The sequence below is a fragment of the Panthera uncia genome, chromosome A2, assembly GCF_023721935.1.
Source record: "Panthera uncia isolate 11264 chromosome A2, Puncia_PCG_1.0, whole genome shotgun sequence".
NCBI lineage: Eukaryota > Metazoa > Chordata > Mammalia > Carnivora > Felidae > Panthera > Panthera uncia.
The window spans coordinates 14,491,060-14,515,275 of record NC_064816.1 but is presented as its reverse complement, the minus strand read 5'-3'; the positions used below and the strand labels follow the sequence as shown (position 1 = coordinate 14,515,275).

General features: G+C 52.0%; 1 protein-coding gene across 1 annotated transcript in view; it reads right to left on the bottom strand.

The window, feature by feature from the left end:
* Window positions 1-4,651: 4,651 nt before the first annotated feature.
* The window catches only part of LIMD1 (LIM domain containing 1), a 73,511-nt gene continuing 53,946 nt past the window's right edge, over window positions 4,652-24,216 (bottom strand). The window contains exons 3-8 of the mRNA XM_049642516.1: window positions 18,660-18,727; window positions 16,926-16,988; window positions 11,453-11,583; window positions 10,817-10,868; window positions 9,957-10,025; window positions 4,652-8,533 (exon numbers count right to left, since the gene is read on the bottom strand). Of these exons, the coding sequence (XP_049498473.1) occupies window positions 8,396-8,533; window positions 9,957-10,025; window positions 10,817-10,868; window positions 11,453-11,583; window positions 16,926-16,988; window positions 18,660-18,727 (521 nt within the window). The 3' untranslated portion in view covers window positions 4,652-8,395. The remainder of the gene's footprint in view (window positions 8,534-9,956; window positions 10,026-10,816; window positions 10,869-11,452; window positions 11,584-16,925; window positions 16,989-18,659; window positions 18,728-24,216) is intronic.

Here is a 24,216-nt window from a genome sequence, read left to right as displayed (position 1 = left end):
TCCCATCCAAGAACTAGATAATTTTAAGCATTACCCTCTGGTTGGGAATTTGGGTTATCACCTTAACGCTTTTTAGAGATAATGCTGTGTTATTTCTCATATGTCTTCTAAGTTTCTGGATGTGGAATGATACTTGGAACGTATTTTCAAATTGCCTCCAAAAAAATTAAACCAACACACTTCCATTAACAGCAAGTTTTCTTGCTTGCTAACCAACACTAAATATTACAGATTTCACTATGGTTTCTTTGCAATCTTTGTAAGAAAAAAACAGAACTTCCTTTTACATGTATTACTTGATACATCTATTTTTTCTTGATGTATGCATTCAGTTTTTTTAGACTTTTTAATATATGAAGGATATTCTTTCCCTCTCAAACACATTGCAAACTTCCAGTTTATCATTTACCTTTTCCTTATACTGTTTTTGAACCTAAAGTACTGTAAATCCACTACTGTATATTCGAATTTACCAATATTTTACTTTATGGTTTTTTTATTATATATGTGGTCTTTTCAACTTTTTATGTTTGTATTGTTTTTTCCATTTAACCCATTTGTAATTTATTTTTTGCTCTTCCCAATGGAAAGATCAACTAAGTCCTAAAGCCTCTCACCCTTATTAGCAACTAAGAGCTCTAAACTCTTGGACTAATTCGATCAATCCTACAACAAGCCTATAAGGCAAGTTCAGTCGTGATCCCCATTTTTACGTGTGCGGGAACAAACTTTGCTTAAGGTCATTGAGCAATTAAGTGGTGGAGCCTGAGTTAGAACTTGAGTCTGGGCTCTTGACCCCAAAGCCATCCTGGCCTTGAGCTTACTATGCACCAGAGGACTACTACCACGTGCGTGGACTCAGGGTCATTCCCTATCTGGGCATGAAATGGCGATCACGTATGCACCCCAGCCTTTCTCCCTTGCTAGTTAGCATCAGATCTCGTCTCTAATCCTGATGACGCTTCCTCTCGCCAGCTGTGAGCCTATCGGCAGCCCACCTCTTAAGGCTCCACGAAAAGAAGGAACAGCCATCGCCCTGCAGAGAGCTCCTCCCTGGACTCTAAACACATCATCGTTGGAAGTTCTGTTCACCACAGAACACAGACACAAAGGTCGGCCTTTCTTTGCCGGTTGCATAAGACAAGCCAAGGCCTTTATGAACACTCCGCGAGGATGGAAAATGGAAACGAATCCAGGCAGAAACACTTTCTTCTGGGGGTTTTAAATGCCTAACCAGCCAAAATCAGATTCTAGGGAGAACCATGTTCAGAATAAGAAATCAGGCAAGGATAAATAATATAAATTGACATCTTCAGCTAAGTTTTCCCTGTAGTGAGATTATATGTGTAAATACAAAGGTCCCGTGGGCAGCTCGGGGCCCACAGCCGCCTGTCCTCGAGGGCCGGGATCAGTGGGAGGGGCATGAATATAACCAAGTGATGGAAGTGCCTCAGGCTGCCGGGACCATCCAGGTAACCAGGGCTTCTCCTACAAGTGTCACAGACCTGGGACTTCTCCTGGCCCAGACCACTGACTGACTTTTCTCCCACAGAGTACGACCAATTCTGGTGTGTTTCTACACCCAGGATCCGTGGGCCACGTCACTTTTTTTTTTTTTTTTAAATGTTTATTCATTTTTCAGAGACAGAGACAGAGCATGAATGGGGAAGGGGCAGAGAGAGAGAGACACGGAATCCGAAGCAGGCTCCAGGCTCCGAGCTGTCAGCACAGAGCCCGACGCGGGGCTCGAACTCACAAACTGCGAGATCATGACCTAAGCCGCAGTCAGACGCTCAACTGACTGAGCCACCCAGGCGCCCTGGCCATGTCGTGTTTATATATGAAGCACTTCCGTTTTCAACCCAGGGGAAATGCAAAGCCCACTTTTAGCAATGCTTGAAGAAAATGCACCTAATGATCCCCTGATATTTTCATTCCATCTGAAAAGTTTGTTGGACTCTGTAGTAAGCTGAGTAGTGCTCCCCCACCAAGATGTCCATGGCCTAATCCCCAGAACCTATGAATAGTTTATCCTATAAGCAGAAGAAGCTTTGCAGATGTGGTGAAGGGTCTCCAGACGAGGGGATTATCCTACACCCCATGGGCGTGCCCAATGTAATCCTACATGGGGCCGAACAAGAAAGAAGCAGGGAGGGGTGGGGAGAGAGGAGGTGTGACAACAGACTTCAGAGAACGGAGCCACAAGCCAAGGAGTGTGGGCGGCCTCTAGAAGCTGAAGAAGGGCAAGGGACGGATTCTCCCCTAGCGCCTCTGGAAGGAACTCGGCTCTGCTGACACCCTGATTTGAGCTCCATAAAGCCCATTTCTCCTGAACCGTAGGATGACGAATTTGTGTGTGTGTGTGTGTGTGTGTGTTTTCTTACATTCAAGGGAGAGAAAGAGCGTGTGTGCGCACAAGCAGGAGAGGGGCAGAGAGAGAGAGAGAATCCCAAGCAGGTTCCTCGCTGTCAGTGCAGAGCCCAACGCGGGGCTCGACCTCACCAACCGTGAGATTGTGACCCGAGCCGAGATCAAGAGTCAGACACTTAACCGACTGAGCCACCCAGACGCCCCCAGATTTGTGTTGTTTTAGGCCACTACGTTTGGTTATTCCAGAACAATAAGAAACCCATACAGACTCCAAGAGAGAGCAGCGGCAGGCCCCTCCTACCCCTCGCAATGAGTGCTTCCGGCCAAGTGGCCCTCCTGAACAAAGCCACTGAAAGGCAAGTTCTTGCTCCCAGCGGCCACAGTGATGCAACAGCTCCCGCTGGGTGAGACTCGGCCTGGGGCGAAGTCTTGCCTCAGTTTTCTGGGTACTTCGTGTCTGGAGAGTTACTTCACCCTTCCGTGACTCCGTTGCCTTGTCCATAAAACGGAAGGTTATAAAGAATACGGTCCTTGGAACAGCACCTAGTACATGGCGAGCACACGATAAATGGCAGCTGTTCCTGTTGTTACTGCTTCGATCACGGAACCGAAAACCGGGCCAGATTTCCCCAGCGCTTCAGCCCCACGTGGCCCAGGAGGCCGGAGTCATTTGTTCATGACCTCGCCATCGCCTCCCAGCTCCAGATGCGGGGATGTCATGTTGACAGCCTGAACTTGGCCGTGACGGGAGTAGGGACAGCATAGAAACCAGCAACCACCACAAATCAAACACCACAAATCCCCACGGCTGGGGCACCAGCACACCTTGGCCCAAACCACCTTGTTCCCTGATGATAGTGTCATCCCTTGTAGCATCAGGGTCATAAGAAAATGGCAGCCCGTGTTTGTAAAATCAATATACGTGCTCTCTCATCACGTAAAAAGGGGTTTTATTTTCCGGTAAGACACCAGGACAGTCAGCACTTGTTCTCAGCCTCCCCGTGTCCCCGGCACATCAGACCTGGTGGCCACGAGAACTCGCCCAAAGCCTGAAGCAGCCCGGGAACTGAGCCGTGAAAGGCAAGTCCAGGGCCGTCTCTCCCACCCCAAGGACTACAGGCGCACACGCAGCCCTTCACTCTGCCTTCCTGTGCAAGCTTGCCTCACATCCAGAGGGCCACTCACCTCTGGGATGCTTCGATCAGTACCTCCTCACAAAGAAACATTCCCAGGAGACAAAATCACCACCAGTGCAGCACGACATCCAGTCTCAAGACTAAGGACCCAGGTAAAGAAACTGCCAATTCTTCACTCACCAAGGGTCGCTTGGATTCCAGTACGTCCTGTGAGCTAGGCACACCCTCAGTTCCAGATGTCTTTTCAAGGATGTTGGTGCGGTAAATGGTCTTGGGTGGTAGACACAGTGTCTCTCTTTGGAGCCAAAGTCAGGCGGGCTTACCGGTCGTCGTAACACTCAGGTTTCCTGAGCCTCGGTTTCCTCTTGCAATGCAGCCTGCTGCCCGTGCAGGGACCACCTGGCCCTCTTCATGGGGCCCTAGAGGTACGAGGGCCCAGGGAGTCCGTGTAAATGCCAATAAAGTAAAATGCCACTGGGGCACCTGGGTGGCTCAATTGGCTAAGCGTCTAACTCTTGATTTCGGCTCAGGTCATGATCCCAGGGTCTTGGGATGCAGCCCTGTGTTGGGCTCCACACCGAGCGTTGAGCCTGCTTAAGATTCTCTCTCTCTCTCTCTCTCTCTCTCTCTCTCTCTCTCTCTCTCGGCACCTGGGGTGGCTCAGTCGGTTAAACGTCTGACTCTTGGTTTCGGCTCAGGTCATGATCTCACAGTTCGTGAGTTCAAGCCCCGCGTTGGGCTCTGTGCTGAAGGCGCAGAGCCTGCTGAAGATTCTCCCTCTCTCTCTGTCCCTCCCCTGCTCATGCTCTCTCTCTCTCTAAATAAATTAATGAAAAAAGATTCTCTCTCTGACCCTTTTCCCTGTTCACTTACACTCGCTCTCTCAAAAAAAAACAACAAACAAACAAAAAACGCTCCTGCTGGTGCTGCATTAACTTGTCCTTTGTCTCTGACCTAGGAGTCTCGTAACTTCCAGCAGGATCCATGACATCACCGCATGCTACCTTATTAGCTCTTGGACCTTTCATAGCTTTGACCCATACGTTCCTTTAAGGAGCCAGAGCTCCAAAAGAAGACCAAACCCAGTTAGCGAAAAGCACTGTCTGCACACTCCACACACACAAAAGAAAACCCGTTAACCACCATCATGTTGGAGGGCACTTTAATAGGCTACAAATTGATGCAATTTATTGTCATGATATTTTGAATCATTTTACAGTAACAGTACAATTTTGAAGAAGGATTCTGCAGTAACAATATTTTGAATCATCTTACAGCAACAGTACAATTTTGAAGAAGGATTTTGCAGTAACAATATTTTGAATCATCTTACAGCGACAGTACAATTTTGAATAATTTTTTTTTTTTATCGTAGAAGACGAGATACAGTGGAAAATCATTTCCCTGCACGGTGAAATTTTCATACACTATACGGAAATTTCCCACACCTGTCCAGCTCCGGCTCAGAACAAATAGCTACTGTATTTTACTCATTTTAGTCTATTACTTTTAAGACTGACTTCAAATCACCTGGAAGTTAGAACGTATTCCTGGCACAAAGGCGGACAGAGCCGTGACAGGTGCATCCAGCAACAAGGCTGATTTGGGGGTCAAGTCTTGCACACGTGGTTTCGAGGGAACCGGCAGGCATCACGGCTGCCAGACTTCCCCACGCACGGGAAATGGCCCGCACAAACCAGCCTGCCAAGGGTGGGGGGGGGGGTTCCAAATCATTCTCTCAGGTCCTGACATTTTTCCTTGTGTGAGGGTGACTGCAGCCCATGGCCACAGGGTGATGGCGGCGGGTGACGGTGATCAGAACTCCTTACTGCACTCGCCGCCCAGGACTCAACAGCACAACCTCGGTGGATTCGGCTGAGCGAGGTTTGCACCGGAGCACTGCCCTCGGAGAAAGGGGACACCCTGCTGCCACGTACAGGCGATTACCCAGACGGGATGAGACGCGCTTCCGCGATGAGGGATGAACAAAGCACTCTTTACCCACCGACAGGTGGGAGAGTAACCGCGAGGGGGAACAGCAGGCCAAACTACGTTCTTGGCTTTTCTCGGACCACCCTGGCGGTTTCTGAATGGCCCTCGCTGGGGAAGGGGCAGGGGGTGGGGAAGAAAAAAAAACTAACGGCAAAATGAGGCAGGGGAGGAGGCCGGAGGCTGGCTTTGGGGTCTGGGATCAAACCTTAATTCTCCTGGTTTATCTAAAGCCCAAGAGCTATCTAGGGAACTCAGGAAGGGCTACGCGCTCTACCTGTTAAAATAAATGGATTCATCCTGGCCTACCAGGTGCTTGTGTCTTCTTTCTAGGTGCCTATAAATACAACCCCATTACAACTCTGTTTGGCTAACAGCTTACAGAACCACGTAGAGATAACCGCCTAGGCGACCATCTCTTCACGGCTCTCGCGCAAGAGCCCGAGAAGCAGAACTGGTGCGAGATTCCTACCCGCGCCCTCCCCGGGGCCCTGGACCACAAGAGAACTTGCTGCTCGGACTTCTAGGGTACCTGGAAATTCTCTTACTGTCCTTCCTTAACACTATAAAACCCCGTTTTGGCAGATGTCCCAATCACGTCCATCAAGGCCACTTAAAACATCACAATTAAAAAATTTAATCCCGAGACTTTTTTTTTAAAACTAACCTAGTTACCCACTTTGCACACAAATCCCTGCTTTTGACTGTCGCTCTCAGGCAGTTTTCTTCGCTTTCTGCCCGACTTGCAATCAGAGCAAAGGGGCGCCAGCAAGGCCAGAGACGTTCCTCGGTTGGCAAAGACGAGACACATCGGCTGGCTCCCCGGGCCCAGCTGGGAAGAGAGGGGTTCTCTCCCCACCCCCGGCCCCACGCGGCGCCAGGCTTCTGGAGGCTCGGCCTGTGGGATGGGATCGATGAGAGCACGCAGCCTGGGCTGAAGGGACATCTGGCCAAAGGATTCTAGCAGAACGAACTGAATAAACATAGGAGGCAACTCACGGTGCCCATTCTGTGCCTCCTGTAGCAACTGCCCCCGAAACGGGTCAAAACACGATGCAGAACTGGAGCCGGGCCCACTGTAAAGTCTGCGAGTCCCGTGGGCCTCGGGCTCCGGTGACCGCCCTCCGTGGCCCCTGCTGCCCTGGGTGCGAGGCGGGGAGGCGGTGGTGAGCGGGTGCCAGGGCAATACTCCCAGACCAGCTGGCAGCAGTGACGTGACCCCCGACCTCCAGCAACAACACCGAGGCCAGGGGGCCCTCCCCATGGGCCGAGAGGGCGAACGGCAGGCAACCTCCTTTTTTAAGTCTTTTACACCGCCTCTTCATTGAAATACCGGGCGTACTGACGTCTGGCCTCGGGAGTGTGACACGTCAGCGCACAGGTGGCCCTGAAATCCTGCCCGGGTGCGGCCCTCCCTTAGCCTCTCGCCACCCCGGGGAACCGACATGATGAAACGCGTCCGGCAACAGCACCCACGTTCAACTGGATCCACTCTCAGCTGACCTTCCGCTGAGATCACAGCGCCCTGACCCGCGGGAGTCTGGCCCGCGTGGAGGCCGAGACCCCTCACGCACCCACGGAGGCATCTCTGAGTTCAGCGTGACGGCCGAGTTCCTCCCGACGTGCGATTTGGTGAAGCCCTGACCTGTGAGGTATTTTTGTGCGCGTGGAAGACCGCAAGCGGAGGAAAACAACAAAAAACAAGAAAAGAAACAGACCAAAGCAGTGTACCTTCTGCGGGTTTCTTCGCAGGCCACGCCCGAGCCAAGCACTGGGCCAGAGACAGACGAGACACGGTGGAAAACGAACATGGTGATTTTTCCTGAGGCTCTCTGTCTCGTGCTGGCTGGAGATGTCACTGTCACACACACGTGCACACACACACACACACACACACACACACACAGTCTCCTCGTGTATGCGCCAGCTCTCAGCACATGGGCAAGGCTTCCCCAAAGCCCGTGGTTAGATAAGCTACGACAGGCACAGAGATGTCCCACACGGGATCCTGAGACTTGCCTCTGTGGGAGCGACTCCAAAGTCCCAGACTCTCGAGAGCTCCAGAGGAGGACGGTGCAAACAGGAGGGCAAAGGACGCCTGGTACCCGCACCCAAGTTCTCGTCCCAAACACGCCTCGCTATCGAACGGGGCAAACCTCCGCCTGGGCTCCCAGCTGCCTGTCAGGGAGTGAAGATTTGCAGGAGCAGGCAAGACGTTGTCAGCGTACGAGGAGGAAACCCCGGCTCGCTCAGTCCACAACTCGGCTCTGGTTTACCAAGCAGTTCTTCCTCGGACACAGAGCACGGGCACAGCTTCCCTCTTGCCACAATGCGGTTAAAATCTGCCATCACCCGACAGAAGAGCGGAGTCTCTGGGGCGGAGAGACGTCTCCAATAACGCTGCGTGTGCGTGTCGAGGGTGCAGTCTCAAATCATGTCGTGTGCGGGGGGGGGGGTGGGGGCACCGGGGGTAATGTCTGGTGCGGGTGCTTTCCTAAAGGGACAGGGAGGGGCTGGAGGTATCGGCAGCTGAGCCCTCCTCAGAGGACACCGCGAAGTACGCTCAGGGCAAACTTTTCCCTCTAAAGCACGAGCTGTTCCCAGAGGGGCCCGGAGGGCTCCTTGGGATGTCACACGCCATGCACCTGCTAGAGTATCTTCCTGAGTAATCCGATGAGGGCGGGGCGGCGGAGAAAGGCACTTGGAAAGTAACACCCACCAGACAGGGAGGTTGAAGGAGCGGCGCCCCATGCGTATACAGAAACTTACCTGCCTGGCCCCCCTCCCCACCCCCCCCACCCCCGCGACCACCCCGTGGGGCCACTGGAATTAGCAGGCAGATGTCTGGCTTTGCGACGCTGGCTTCTGGTCGCCAACGCGAGGTCTGGAAGAGGCTCTCGCTAGAAGCGGTGCTGGTGGAGAGCTGCAGGGGAGGGGCTCTTCTCCAGTCTCTTGACGTGGCAGGAGTGACAGAACAGGTGGTCTTCCAGGGGGTAGCAGCGGTGGCCGTCTTCGTCATTGAGTTCCAGGCCGCAGTCCTGGGGGGGGGGGCGGGGGGTGGAGGCAAAAATGTCCAGGGGGTAGCAGAACAGAACTAAAGGATCGCAAGACCGACCCCAAGGCCAGCGGCCCCGGGGAACCAGCAGAGGGCGCTGCGTGGTCGTGCGGTCCAGCCGAGGGGAGGTGCGGCAGGTCGCTACGGAGCACTTGAAACGGGGCGGTCAGAACCGAGCCGGGCGTCCGCAAATGCATGCCCCGCACTCCCAAGACTTAGGGCAGGACATGAATGTAAGGCAGTTCATGAAAAACCCTTGTATCGATTACATACTGAAATAACGTTTTGGATATACTGGGTGAATACAATATTGCAAGAGTGAATCCCACCTGTTTCTTTTGTCTTCTTTTTTAATTTGAGAGAGAGAGAAAGTGGGGGAGTAGGGCAGAGGGAGAGGGAGAGAATCTCAAGCAGGCTCCACACGCTCAGCACGGAGCCTGATGCGGGGCTCGATCCCACGACCCCGGGATCAGGGCCTGACCCCAAATCAAGAGTCAGACGCTCAACCGACTGAGCCACCCAGGCGCCCCCTTTCTCCTTTTTTAAGGCGGCTACTAGAAAACGAAAGTACACACACGACTTGAATTTGGGGCTCTCGGGTTCCTACGGGACAGCATGGCACTGAACGTGTGGAGAGGACGATGAGCAAATGTCCCCAGGGCTGGCAGTGAACTGGAGCCTCCCGCCGTCACCTCACCCGCTTCCCGTTCACCCCACCCACGGCGTCACACGATAACTCTTCTCTCCTCCCATGGCTGAATCCGCTTAATCCTGGCTGAACCTCCGCGGGCGCTTCAAGCGTTTGCCCCCTTCACAAGGGCTGGCGAGGGGGCGAGCCCCGGCCTGCCTGACGGTCACGGGGTGCCCGTGGCTTCTTTAGCCCGGGCGTGACACGAGCTAAGAGAGGGGGCAGATGGGCCCCACACGCACGCACTCCACACCAACCAGGGACGTTGGGTGGGTTTCCAACCAGGGAGAGGGGTGGGATTCTTTGTGATCTCCAGGGCTCAGCTCAGAAAGGGGCTCTTGGCAGACAGACCAGCCTACAAGCTGGAGGGGAGGGTGTCTATTCCCCCAAGTCACTCAGCTGCCTGACAATGTGGCACGTGAAACCCCACGCCCCCCACGCCCCCCCCCCCCCCCCCCACCGCTCAGCTGCGGTGGCTTCCGGACTCGGCTGTTAACAAATGCGGGGAAGGCAGTAAAGACCCCCCCCCTGTCCCCAACACCTGCATCTCCTCCAACCTCCCCCACAAATCAGGCTGCACCCCTTGACCTGGAGGGCAGCTCTGGAGGGCAGCCCTCGACCACACCCTGCTGACCACCTCAGGCCCCAGTCAACCCAGGAGGCCTTCCTCTTGTACTGTTGAAACGGGCCTGGGGAGTCTGGGCAGGGAGGCGCCTACCTCGCAGTGGTAGCACTCCACGTGGAAGTCTCTGTCCATGGACACGACGCGGATGGTCTCATCTGAGCCCTGGACGGAAGGAAAGTAAGAACAAGAGGCCGGTTGGGGGACCCGTGAGATTCCCAAGGCGACAAGTAGGTGGCCTTGGAAAAGCACAGCTCTGTAGTGAAGTCCCACACCGGCTGGAAAAAGGACACCTTGAACCGATGAGAGAGGAAGTCAGAGGGACAGCAGCCACACCTTCTGGAGCGTCAGGGTCAACACTGAGAAAACCACCTACATGGAGAGTGAGGTTTTAAAAGAGAAAATGAATGAAAGGCAGGCTTTCTGCTCACCTTCTAATCTAGGAGTCACTATCAAGTCAGGCAGTTGGACGACTGTAGGGACGAATGGGCCACAAGAAGGGCACTGGGCTGGGGAAGCCAGTTAATACGAAAGGGCCTTCTTGGTGAGGACACTATTAGGGTCAGAGGTGAGATTTCAGAAGGATTTTCTGATTTTTTTTTTTAATGTTTACTTATTTATTTATTTAAATATTTTATTTATTCATTTACTTTGGAGAAAGAGAGCGAAAGAGAGAGAGAGAGAGAGAGAGAGAGGGAGACACGGAATCCGAAGCGGGCTCCCGGCTCCGAGCGGTCAGCACAGAGCCCGACGCGGGGCTCGAACTCGTGAACTGGGAGATCACGACCTGAGCCGAGGTTGTGAGGTCACGACTGAGCTGAACTGACTGAGCCACCCAGGCGCCCCAGAAGGACTTTCTAAAAGGTAGAAGGACAGGACACAGATCTTTGTAAGCGACCCGAGGGACGTATTCGTGTCAGGGAGCCGCCAGGAGCAGGTGTGAAAGAGCACCTTACCTCGGGTGGAAGGATGGGAAGCCCACAGGCTGCACACTTGGGGGCCAGCACCCTGCCGAGAGAAGCGCAGAAGCAGTAAAGGGAGTGTTGTGCTGTCTCTGGGAGGCAAGACCCCGGAGCCTTCCTCAGGGCCGGCCTCCCACCCATCGCTCGTCAAGCGAACCCCTCCAGCCCTCGCATCGAGGCAGCCCGGCTCATTCTCTGGGAGGTGTTTCAGTCGTGCCGCGGGATCGCTCCCCGGCGGCAACAAGCATACCCGGACGCTCTCCCCACAACCTACTAGGGATGGAGACGGCCCTGTTTACTTCCCTCCGGGTGCCCGGCACAGGCCCAGGCAGATCGAGGGTGGCGGTGCCCAGCGCCGAATCGCTGCCTTTGGAAGTTAAAGCTGGAGCCACCGGGCTTGACAGATGCCTCCCGAGCCTCGAGGGGATCTGATCACAGGGCTTTGGGGCTCTGTGTTTTCCAGTAAACGTGGTTCTGTAACCACCTCCTGTCTGCACCGGCATCGGCCGACCTCCCGACTGTGGACTAAGGTACAGGCCTGCGGAGGCGCCCCGGCGGGTGTCCATCCCTCACTCCGTGAGATCAGCGTGGCCCGCACGCGCGGCCCCTCTCCGCCCCACCCCTCCTCACTTGTGGTAATCTCGGACACAGTAGATCTTGTTCTCGGAGTCCACGGTGAAGGGCACCCCGTCCAGGCACTCGTTGCAGATGACGCAGCGGAAGCAGCCGGGGTGGTAGGACTTCCCGAGGGCCTGCAGGATCTGGGGGCAGAAAGCGAGAGAGGCCAGGGCTCGGCGGGGATTTTGGAGAAGGCGTGGACGGCGGGAAGGAGAGGAACGCGTCGGGCCGAGGGACCGCAGGCGCAATCACGCTGCACGGCACACGCCCATCCCAGAGTCACTTGGATCAAGGTCAAGAGATGGCAGGGCGGGGAAGGCAAATCTAGGTAAATGCATCCACAGGAGGAAGTCAGACAGGATCCTTCTCCTGTGCGTAACCCTCCAGGGGAGAATTCAGGGGGCTCTTCCGCAGTTCTCTGCAGGAAAGGATGCGAAGCAGGGCCACAGAGGGCTCCATCCCAAGCCCCTTCACGTCTGCCTCCCAGGTGCCCCTTCTAAGCGGCTTTCACTCCGCAGCGGGATAATCCACGAACTGTGACTCAACCACGGATTACTTCAAATCCAAGCCTAAGCAAAGCCTCTTTGGTTGCTGTTGTTTTTAAACCCGAGACGGAGAGAAGGCTCCACAAGCCTTAGTGCCATTTGATCTGGTTGTGATGCCTGGACAGGTAAGAGGCAGTCCTGGAACCAGGACAGAGCCGAGACAAGGTAGGAGAGAGAAGAGATGTGAAGAACACCCTTGGTGAGGTCAGCCGGTGAGCAAATTACCTCCCGGCGGAACTGCCTGCCTCCAAGCCCGTTGCTGGGTGACATAATACAGCTTTCCTATCAAGTCAGCGCATCTCACGGCGTGGTCCCTGGACCCGCAGTATCCACACCCTCCGGGAACGTGTTAAAAAAATGTCCATTCCCAGGCCCCAGCCCGGCTCTCCAGAATCAGAAGTTCTAGGGTAAACCCTGGCACGTAGTGTTTTTGTACCATGATTCCAATGCGTGCGAAAGTCTGAGAACCACTGGTCTGCGTTCCAACAAGTCTGGGTTTTTCTATAATTTGCAGCTGAAAGCATTTTCACCGACTCAATAGGAGATTCACTTCTGTGCTCACCTGTGCCACGAAACGTAGCACGAACAGCTGAACTACGGGGTCAACACCCGCAAGGATGTCGCTAAAATGCCCGGGTGCGAGGAACGCACAGACAGCAGCGCCCCGGAGGGGGGCCACACAGAATGCTTTCAACTAGGCAGCAGGAAGGGGGCTTGCGACTGAGGAAAACCTTGTTGGTGCATGTGACACCTGCAGGAAGGGTGTGCTCCAGAGCCCGACGCTTCCCCCGCCAAGGCCAACGCCACACCTCGCACGCCGCAGCCAAGGGGGCGAGCCGGGGGCTTCGTGTGCTCTGAAGGCTCAGCTTTCCAGCTTCCTCATTCCCTCCGGTGTGGCACTAACCTTCGGGGCCCCTTTCAATCTGCAGGAAGCTGCCAAAGTGGGAAGAACCACCAGCCGGGCTTCCAAAGTCCACTTGGCAATCCGGACCTTGGAATGCATTCTGCTCCCAGGCTAATGCTGTCTTGGCAGAAGGGACCCTGAAATTAACTTAACCCACAACGTGCCTAAAGTGCACTCTGACTCACTGTGATCTTTCTTTTTACTGTGGGAAAATGCCCAGTTTCAGCCTGCAGGCTAGGAGTATCCCACTCTACTAAGGGGGCAGGTGAGGGGCACAGATGATTTATACAAAGAATTGGACAACTGGTTGGTTCTCTTGGAGAACCAAGAATGGTTTTGAAGGGATCTTTCTCTGCATTGTAAAAACTCTTGCCAACAGTGAAGGGTTCTGGTTTAATTTTTTTTAACCATTTATATATTTTTGAGAGAGAGAGAGAGAGACAGAGCATGAGCAGGGAGGGGCAGAGAGAGAGAGGGAGACACCGAATCGGAAGCAGGCTCCAGGCTCTGAGCCATCAGCACAGAGCCCGATGCGGGGCTCAAAGTCACGGACCTCGAGATCGTGACCCGAGCCGAAGTCGGACGCTCAACCGACTGAGCCACCCAGGCACGCCTGAAGGGTTCTGGTTTTAAAAGAGGGGGTCACTACCGGGCAGGCATTTGCCAAAAGTTTCCAAGTCCTAGAGAAGACCGGCAAGGGCCCAGGTCCAACTTCGCATTATCCTCGTGGGGTAGACATGGTTCCAAAGCTTCGTTCTTTCCCTTCCTGTATGCAAGGCTGGCCCTCACTTCAAGGAGTGGAAGAGGAGAGGGGCGCCTGGGTGGCTCGGTCGGTGAGGCATCCGACTTCAACTCAGGTCACGATCTCACCGTTCCCGACTTCGAGCCCCACGTCAGGCTCTGCGCTGACAGCTTGGAGCCTGGAACCTATTTCAGATTCTGTCTCTCTTTCTGTCTCTCTGCCCCTCCCCTGCTCACGCTCTGTCTCTCTCTCTCTCTCTCTCAAAAATAAAATAAATGTTAAAAAATTTTTGAAGAGGGGTGCCTGGGAGGCTCAGTCGGTGAAGTGTCCGACTCTTGGTTTCTGCTCAGGTCATGATCTCGAGGTTCGTGGGTTCAAGCTCCCACGTTGTGCTGACGGCCTGCTTAGGATTCTCTCTCTCTCTCTCTCCTCTCTCTCTGCCCCTCCCCTGCTCTCTCCCTCCCCCTCTCTTAAAATAAATAAATAAACTTAACAAGAAAAAAAAAAGTGGAGGAGATCTTCTCCATCTCGTGAATTGAGACTGGCCTCGTGATGTTCTTTGATTAACAGAATGAGGAAGAAATGATGTTCAGAAACTTCTGAGCTGAGGACCTAAGAAGCCTGACAGCTTCCCTTCCTCTCTCTAGAAGGGAAGTTGTCCAGGCTAGACTACTGAATGAGGTCAGCAGCCTCGGAGAGAAAGGCCTGGAGGGGAGAGGCCATCTCTGGCACTCAACTGTGACACCAGCTGAACGCAGCTGAGTGAGTGACCCCAGCCAACGCCACACGGAGCAGAAGAATCATCCCGCTGAGCCCTGACGTAATTCCGTGAATCACGATAAATAAATCACTGGAGTTTAAAAAAATTTTTTAATGTTTATTTTTGAGAGAGAGCGTGCATGGGAGCGGGGGAGGGGCAGAGAGAGAGGGAGACACAGAATCCGAAGCAGGCTCCAGGCTCTGAACTGTCTGCACAGAGCCCCATGCGGGGCTCGAACCCCTAAACCATGAGATCACGACCTGAGCTGAAGTCAACACTTAACCAACCGAGCCACCCAGGCACCCCAAATCACTGTTGTTTGAAACCACCACATCATGGGGTGGTTTACTATGCAGCAATAGGTAAATGAGGTGCTCTGAGGCCCAAAGAAGGCTTAGGATACCCAGAAGTAAGAACAGGGTATAATCCCATTCATAACTTTGGACACTGTTGACCTCGTATGTGGAGGGTTTGTTAGAAGGACTCGAAAATCACGGACAAATTCTCCTAACGAAATAGATCCCTATGGAGGACTGGCTGGCATCCGTGGAAGGTAGGGGTGAGGGTGTGGGCTCCCGCCTGCCTCCCCTGGGGAAGTGGGTGGAGAGCCATGCTCCCCAGGGAGGTCTTGGCTACTAACGAGGACCCAGCTCTCACAGGGGCTGAGCTCCACTGTCGTGTGTCAGAGCCGGGACAACGGCAGGCTTCTCCTCGTGAACAGGGAGGGCTCAGTTCACCTCTGTGTTATACATGTTAGCACAGAGCCGGCAGAAATGAGCGCTTGTGTCCAACAACACGCCCAAGAGTGTTCACGGCAGCTTTATTCATAAATAGCCTTCAGACTGGAAACCATCCAAATCCCCATCGGCTGGATAATAGGCCCCCAAACTGCTATATCCATACAATGGGAGTCTATCTAGCAATGAAAATAAATGAACTACAGACACAGGCAACAACATGCGTGAACCTCAAAAACATTTTCTTTTTTTTTTTTTTAAGTGTATTTATTTATTTTGAGAGAGTGAGAGCGCAGGTATGTGTGCACAAGTGAGGGAGGGGCAGAGAGAGAGCGAGAGCGAGAGCGAGAGCGAGAGCGAGAGAGAGAGAGAGAGAGAGAGAGAATCCCAAGCAGGCTCCACACTGTCAGTGCAGAGCCCAATGCGGGGCTCAAACTCACAAACCATGAGATCGTGACCTGAGCTGAAATCGAGAGTCAGATGCTCAACCGACTGAGCCACCCAGGCTCCTGCCCCCCTTCCCCACGCTCAAAAACATTTTCTAAGGGAGAAAACGCAGACCCAAAGGACTCGATACTGTATGATTCCATTTATATGAAGTTCCAGGACCAGCAAAACGAATCTGGAGCGAGAGAGGGGACCTTTGGAGGAGGGGGTCTGGACTGGGAGGAAGACAGGAAGGAACTTTCTGGGGTGTGGGATGTGGGAAACATCCGTATTTTGACCTGGGTGGTGGTTACACAGGTATACGCACATGTAAAATTTCATTCGCCTGTACGCTTAAAACGTACACCCTTTATTCTGTGAGCTGTTTCTCAACAAAAAGGTAAAAGGAAAAAACAGCAACAATTAGCAATTCCCTTCTCCAGAATGGAATGAATGGGTCAGCTTAGAGAGAGATTGAATTCTTTCCAGCTAAAAGAAGATTATAGGGGTGCCTGGTTGGCTCAAGTGGTTGAGTGTCTGACTCTTGATTCCGGCTCAGATCATGATACCAGGGTCTTGGGATCGAGCCCAGCATCGGGCTCCATGGAGCCTGCTTAAGATTCTCTCTCTCTTGCTCAAATAAAAAAAAATGTTTTAAATCAAAGAAACTTTAAAAAGAATATCGTACGATGATTTTCTTCGACCAGTGCGTTAAAGAAATTCTTAAGGCCTGATCTCCGGTGCTGGACAATTTGATCCCTCAGACAGACTAAGTATTCTGTGTTTGTTAACCTCACAGCCTTACCCAATAAGGAGACCAGGAAAGAAAAACCATCCCCACTGGAGAGATAAACGCACTGAGGCCCAAGACAAGCTCAGAGAGCCAGCTGCTTCTTGCTCTGCTGTCTCAGAACTAAAGACAGCCGCCCCTGTCCCCCAAACTCATCTTAGGAACAGACGGAGCCAGGCAGAACGTGGGGGACCAAGAACCGTGTTTACCCGACTTTCTGTACCCAACTCCGAGGTAGATGACGTCTAGCATCTGGCGTCTCACCCGGGACACCACGAGGACCACAGAAAATGAGAGGGAGGCCGGTGTGATCCCAACAGCCCAGAGGAGAGAAGATCACCAGAAACACAGCATTGTGGGGACTACACGGCTAAGGATGCTGAGGCCGTTCAAAGCCAACAACGGGGTTTCTCCTAGGACAAGCAGAGCTGTGTCACACAGGGTCTTTTCTTAATAAAACCAGATGCGACCACAAACAAGGGTAGGAAACACAGTCCTCAACTACCAATTTCTTCTTTTCTGTGACCACCTCCCCCCTCCCCCCGCTGCCATAATCTTGCTTGGTGACCCGACTGACTCACCATATCCATGATCAGATGTCCACAAAGGAAACACCTGTCGGCAGATTGCTGGAACCCGGAGTACTGCGGAGGAGAAAGAAAGCAAAGGTAAACCCGTCAGGGCACAGATGGCCCGGCCACTTGCCCGCCAGTCACGAGGACGACATCTTCGCAGAGAGATGTGTCCCTCTAGGCCGGAATCTGTCATTTCTCAGAACACAGGTTGTGGGATGTGGGTTGTGGGATGAATCACGAAATATCCCGTGCCACAGAGCCATTGCTGGCACTGATGCCACTCGCCCTAACAACAGCTGCGTCTGGGCACCCACAACATGCCAGGCTCTGTCTCTAGGCCAGTGGTTCTCAAAGAGGAGTCCCCCGGAATCACCTGGGAACTTGTGAAAAATGCATATTTGGGCTCCATCCCGGACCTACTGACTGGGAAACTCTGGGGTGGGACCCGGTGATCTGTGTGTTCACAAAGCCTTGCAGGGGACTCTGATGCAGGCTTAAGCCTGACATCAACACTCTAGTCCTTAAACCCATTTTTTATGTTTTTAATGTTTTATTTTTTTTGGAGAAGGACAGAGAGACAGAGACTGAATGTGAGTGGAGGAGGGGCAGAGAGAGGAGACACAGAATCTGAAGCAGGCTCCAGGCTCCGAGCTGTCAGCACAGGGCCCGACGCGGGGCTCGAACTCACGAGCCGCGAGATCGTGACCTGAGCCGAAGCCGGACGCTTAACTGACTGAGCCACCCAGGCGCCCCTTAAGACAATTCTTAAAACAAGGTATGTACCGTACCATTTCTCAGATGGAAACAAGGGAAGCTCAGAGAGGGTAAGCAACCTGTACAAGGTCACACAGCCTATAAGGGGTAAGGATACGATTCAAACTCAAGTCTGGCTCTGGTTAGCCAATGCCTTCAGTTTCAAAGAAACTTGGTAAAGACTCTCTACCTTACTTTACCAAAACACACAGGCACACGCAACTACAAGCAGTGGAACGGGAGAGACACCAGGTAGGTTCTGGACCACAGGCAGCTTCTGCACAGGCTTCGAGCCCCGGAGACGTGGAGCCTGGGCGGGCTGGCTTGACACACAGGTAGCGTGGCTGAGCCACACTGGCTTTGGGAAGCTAAGCGGGGCCCAGGGAGGCCGCGGCGGCACGAGGGTCAATTCTTGGCCACGTTCTGGGAGAGGTGGGAAGGAGGAGGGGCCGAGGATGAACCTAGGATTCAGATCTCAGGGATGAGGACCCAAGGTGACCTGGTGTTTCTGCTTCAGACAAGTGGCTATGGAAAGGCTGGGGTGGCCGGCAGGTGCTGGCCGGGCTGGAGCTCGGGTCTGGGAGTCCCTGGCCCGTGGGTGGACTTCTGAAGCGTGACAGAGGCCGGATGCCCGCAGACAGCAGACAGGGTTCAAGGTAACGCAGGCCCGAACCCCAGGGCACAGGTTTAAGAGAGAGCGGTGGGGGAGGCGGAAATGAGCAGAGCACAGGAGGACAGGCCAAGCGATCCTGAGTCCCTCCCAAGCACAAAGCTCTGGGGTCTGTCCTCTGCTTCGGGGACAAGCACCACCTCGGGCATCCTCAGAAGGAAAGTCGGGACCCCCTTTCTCTGGCAGCGCTCCGTTTTCCGCCAGCACAGGAAACCCCGGAGAGAAACCACACTGTTGTACCCGGCCTGGGCCTCCCCACAGTCTCCCCCTGACTCCGGTCCCGACTCAGGGCAGGGGAAGTCCGGGGACAAACTCACCAGGAAGTCCTCCTCGCAAAACACTTTGCCGTTGACAAAATAAAAGGCTTTTCCTCTCAGCTTCCGGCCTGAGGAGAAAACGCAAAGGCGGCGTAAGAAGAAAATGTTGATACGAGGTGAAAAAAGGAGGAACAAAGGTAAAATGTTTTTAAGCAGAAACAAACGTGCAAAACAAATGTCAACCGTCAATAACGGTCCGTGATTGCTGAAAGCCGCCGGTGGCCGTGGCCGTGGCGATGGGCAGGCTGAGGCCAGGAGACCAGGCCCCTGGCGGGTGCCGTGTGGCAGGGGACCCCAGCACTGCCTTGGGACTCATCCCACACCCTCTTCCCCCACTTCCACTCTGCTGAGGAGGAAACCAGTGAGACATTTGGTGACAGGACGACAGAGGTGCACTCAGTGGGGGTACGGGCTATAGTCCGTTGGGGAGCCGTTTCCCACAGGTATTTGGGACGTTATCTTTGACAGGTTCTCCAGGGGACATTGGTGACAACCTATCAGGAAAGTCCTGTAAATTGGTCACCTTTTTTTTTTTAACGCTTACGTATTTTTGAGAGAAAGAACGTGCGAGCAGGGGAGGGGCAGAGAGCCCGATGCGGGCCTCGAACTCACGAACCACGAGATCATGACTGGAGCTGAAGTTGGATATTTAACCGACAGAGCCGCCCAGGCGCCCCAACAGCTCAACTTTATTCTCCTTACTTCGTGTATCTTTTCATCTTTTCAACTATGGAAAATACACATTGTTGGACGGATAATGACTTTTCCTGTTTCCTCCTGATCTAAATGGGGCAAAAAGGAGTGGGAAAAATACAAAGCACCCTGGGCTCCTTAGATGTCGCTTTGTAGTTTCCGTAAAGCTAGGACGCTGACAAGAACAGCATACTTTATCAATTCCATTGACCCCTTATGAAAAAATACAGGGTCACATGTTCAAGGTGAAGCAGGAGCGTCTTTACGGGAGACCCTGGGGCTGTGACCCAGCAAGCAGCATTCTCAGATCTGAGAACACTGCCAGGGCCAGGCACAAAGCACACACGTGGAAGTTTCAAAAACTGAATGAAGTCTACACTGGTGAAATGACGCCCCTTGGAGCCAGGGTCCACAACGTGAAAGCAAAGTCATCAACGTCACAAACACTGACAGTGCTTGAGACAGAGACGTGACCTTGATAAACTACTGAGTGCCTCACCTGGGACTCCCAGAGCAAGCAAAGAGCACCAGGTGACGGAGAAAAGCCTGGTGATGTCGACCTGTTGGGAGCCTATAGAGGACTTGGGGAGTATCAGTGCAGAGGAAAAGTCACAAAAAAGGAAATGCATTTAACTACAAAAGCAAAAACCTCCAGATGGATTACAGACCTCAGTGTAAAAAAGGAAAAGTATCGTAAGAAAACGCGGGGCACCTGGGTGGCTCAGTCGGTTAAGCGTCCAACCTCGGCTCAAGTCACGATCTCACAGTCCGTGGGTTCGAGCCCTGCGTCGGGCTCTGTGCTGACAGCTCGAAGCCTGGAGCCTGCTTCGGATTCTGTCTCCCTCACTCTGCCTCTCCCCCGCTTATGTTCTGTCTCTGTCTCTCAAATACAAATAAACATTGAAAAAAAAATTTTTTTAAAGAACTTTTTAATGCTCTGAATTTTAATGCTGCACTTCTTGGGGATATAATGTAGTTTCAACTGAGCCTCATAGGAGGAGGGTTTACCAACTGGTCTAACTGAAGGCAATGCATGCTTTCGTTGAAGAGATAAAAGGAAAGCCCGGCCGGAAGCCAGAAGATGGCTCCAATCCATGTAACAAGGCACTAGCATCTAAAACATAAAGAACACCAACCCACCAAGACAACCCAACGGAAAAAACGAGCGGAGGAGAAGCAGCGAAGGTGCAGAGAAGAGAAAATCTGTTAAACTCTAGGCAGTAACTATTTTAAAAGATGTTCAAGCCCACCAGCAATCAGGATATGCAAATTAAAACCATGAGATGCTATCTCATTCCCAGATGGGCTCAAATCACTAAGCCTGACAGTACTGAGTCTTTTTTTTTTTTTTAATGTTTATTTATTTTTGAAGGAGAGAGAGACAGAGCATGAGCAGGGGAGGGGCAGAGAGAGAGGGAGACACAGAATCGGAAGCAGGCTCCGGGCTCCGAGCTGTCAGCACAGAGCCCGACGCGGGGCTCAATCTCACGAGCTGCAAGATCATGACCTGAGCCGAAGTCTGACGCTCAACTGACTGAGCCACCCAGGTGCCCCCTGAGTCTTTTTTTTTTTTTAAATGTTTATTTTGAGAGAGAGCACGCACGTGCATACGAGTGGGGGAGGGGCAGAGAGAGAGAGAGAGACAGACAGAGAGAATCCTAAGCAGGCTCTGCACCATCAGCGCAGAGCCGGATGCAGGGTTCGAACCCACAAACCACAAGATCATGACCTGAGCGGAGATCAAGAGTCGGACGCTTAACTGACCCAGGCGCCCCCTGACAGTACAGAGTCTTGATGAAGGTGTGGGGACAACAGACAGCCTTTCACGCTGCTGGTGGGAGGGCCAATTGGCATGAGCCCTTTGGCAAAAATTTGGCAAGAGCCGATATCGCTGAAAATCCACACTACCCGCCACATACTCCTAAGGACGCCCCTTGAGAAGATGTCCCAAGGGCCATGTACGGTTGTTCACTACAGCACTGCAGTGAAAACCTAGACAGCCAGCAGCATCCATCCACGTCCCCGTCCACCCGTATAGAAAAACTGATAAAACACACTGAGGAAGAGGGGCATGTGGGTGGCTCGGTCGGTTAAGCGTCCGACTTTGGCTCAGGTCGTGATCTCGCGGTTCATGGGTTCAAGCCCCACGTCAGGGTCTGTGCTGACAGCTCAGAGCCCGGAGCCTGCTTCGGATTTTGTGTCTCCCTCTCTGTCTGCTTCTCCCCCACTCATACTCTCTGTCTCTCTCCCTCTCAGAAATAAACATTAAAAATTTTTTTTTAATAAGTAAATAAAAGGGGGTATAAAAGTGTGTTTGTGCGTGTTTGTACAGATATGGATACACAGGCTCACACACCTATATGATGGCAAAATTACACGTGTTCATACACGTCAGATGTATACCAGATGTTAATAGTCATTGTCTCTGGGTATAGAAAATGGGTGATCTTTAGTTTTTTTCCTACAATGACTATGTATCAATTTTCACAGCCTGAAACAAATTGTAGTGGGGTGAGGGAGTGTGAGAAGAGCAAGGGGACATACGCTAGAAGGCCACAGTGCAAGTCTCTGGTTCTCCAAACCTTTTCTCCTGTCCTTCCCTCAAGCTAGTTACCCTCACTTCTAGAAGGTTCTAGAACCTTCACAAGTGTTTCCTGACTCTGCGAAACTAGGGTAATAAGAATGAGCACTTACAGCTAAGTGATTTCAGGGTTCACTAACAGAATCCCCTTTACGGCCATGGAAGTTCATTTTAATCATTTTACTTACTTATAACTTTCCCCTCTATGGGAACATTCTAGAGAATTCAAAGTTTTACAAAGGAAAATGATAACCAACTAGAGCATCCCCTCTCCACTCTTTGTCCCCACTAGGCACCTGGATGAGAGCCTCCAGTCCCTCCCTGGCAACCAAGGCGACAAGGACACAAAGAGCCCACCACGAAGGAAGACGATGCCCACACTGTCTGACCACAAGTAAAGTCCAAGTCCAGCCTGGTGAGCGGGGCTCCCTTGTTTTGCTGCCCCTGGGTTCTGAGAGGAAAAGAGCCGAAGCTGCAGGTTCCAACGCGGCCACTGAAGAGAGCAGTGGGCCATCTGGAAACAGCACAGGACTTCCTAGACAGAGATGAGGCCTCTGGTCCAATGCTGAGAACACTGAGCTCTGATTCCAGGAACAGGGTCCAGGAAGTTCTAAGGAGCCTGAGCTGGGAATTAACTTTTTGTGTTAATAGAGGGGCATGTTACCTCTGTTCCAAAATCATAGAGGAAGATTATTAAACACGCCAGAGCACTGAGTGCTCTAGTGGTCTAAGAAACGCAAATCAAACGAGCTTTTTCACTTATAACATCAACAAAGATTTTTTCAGATGACCACAGTCATTTATGACTGCTGTCCCTGCATATTTCTGTAAGCTACTTAATGAGCATGTAAAATGATAAACTGCCCCCCCCCCCCCCCCCCCCCCCCCGGGGAGGCAACTCTAAAATGTTTCTCTCTGACTCACTGTGGCTGTCTGGGACTTCGCTCAAGGAAAGGATCAGAAATGTGGATAAATATTTACTTAGGTCCAAATTGGAAACCTGAAGAGAAGTGATTATATAAAACAGTACATCTAAATGATGCAATATTATGTAGTCATTTAAAATACCGTTCGGGGCACCTGGGTGGCTCAGTCGGTTGAGCGGCCGACTTCGGCTCAGGTCATGATCTTGCGGTCTGTGAGTTCGAGCCCCGCGTCGGGCTCTGTGCTGACAGTTCAGAGCCTGGAGCCTGTTTCAGATTCTGTGTCTCCCTCTCTCTGACCCTCCCCTGTTCATGCTCTGTCTCTCCCTGTCTCAAAAATAAATAAACGTTAAAAAATAAATAAATAAATAAAATAAAATAAAATAAAATACCGTTCAAATAACTGCTATAGTGATGCTGCAAATGCTTTCACTATACAAAGTTACTCAAAATACCAGACAGAGACAGCACAAGCAGGGGAGGGGCAGAGAGACAGAGAATCCCAAGCAGGCTCTGTGCTGCCAGCACAGGGCCAGATGTGGGGCTCAAACCCACGAACTGTGGGATCATGACCTGAGCCGAAACCAAGAGTTGGTGGTTCAGTGGACTGAGCCACCCAGGCGCCCCCGCGTGTGCTTTCAAGAGGATAATTATTTAAAAGTGTCTAGTAAATGCAGCACTGGTATGTTGTATTAAGGGGAATTTCTCTTACTGCTTTAGACATTTCAACATTTGAAAAGTTTTTTCTAGTATCAGGGACACCAGTAGGTGGTATTAGAATTTCACTGTTTGCTTTTATACGCTCTTATAGCATGTATGTCTGGAATTCTGTATTCAGGAATTTGAAAAACAATACTGTAATTGTTGAAAGAAACCCCTGAAGTAATAGCATGAAAAGTAAGAAAGCAAGATCTAAAAACTGTGTATTTCAACTACGTAAAGAAGAAATTCAAAGAAAAAAAAAAAAATCTGCCCAAGACCAATAGTGCCTCTGGTGGACATACGTGGTAACTGCATGGTTGCGGGGAGGAGGAAGGTATTTGCTAATTGTTTGCTTCTTTAGACTCTCCTGTGCTTCCCCAAACTTTTAAGAATGAGCAGGTAGGACTTTAATCATCCTTTACAAAACTGCCCAGCTGGCTAGACAAACACTGTGGCTGCCAGTCCCCAGAGCTGAGAAGTCCTGTGTCCAGACCCCAGGGGCCAAAGGAAGGGCTTAAAGGCTACATCTGCTTTTCCTTCATTCCAAAATAATAGTAATAGTAGTAGTAGTAATAATAATAATAATAATAATATATAATAAATATATTTTATTTATATTTATATATTTATATTTATATTATATTTCTATTTCTATTAT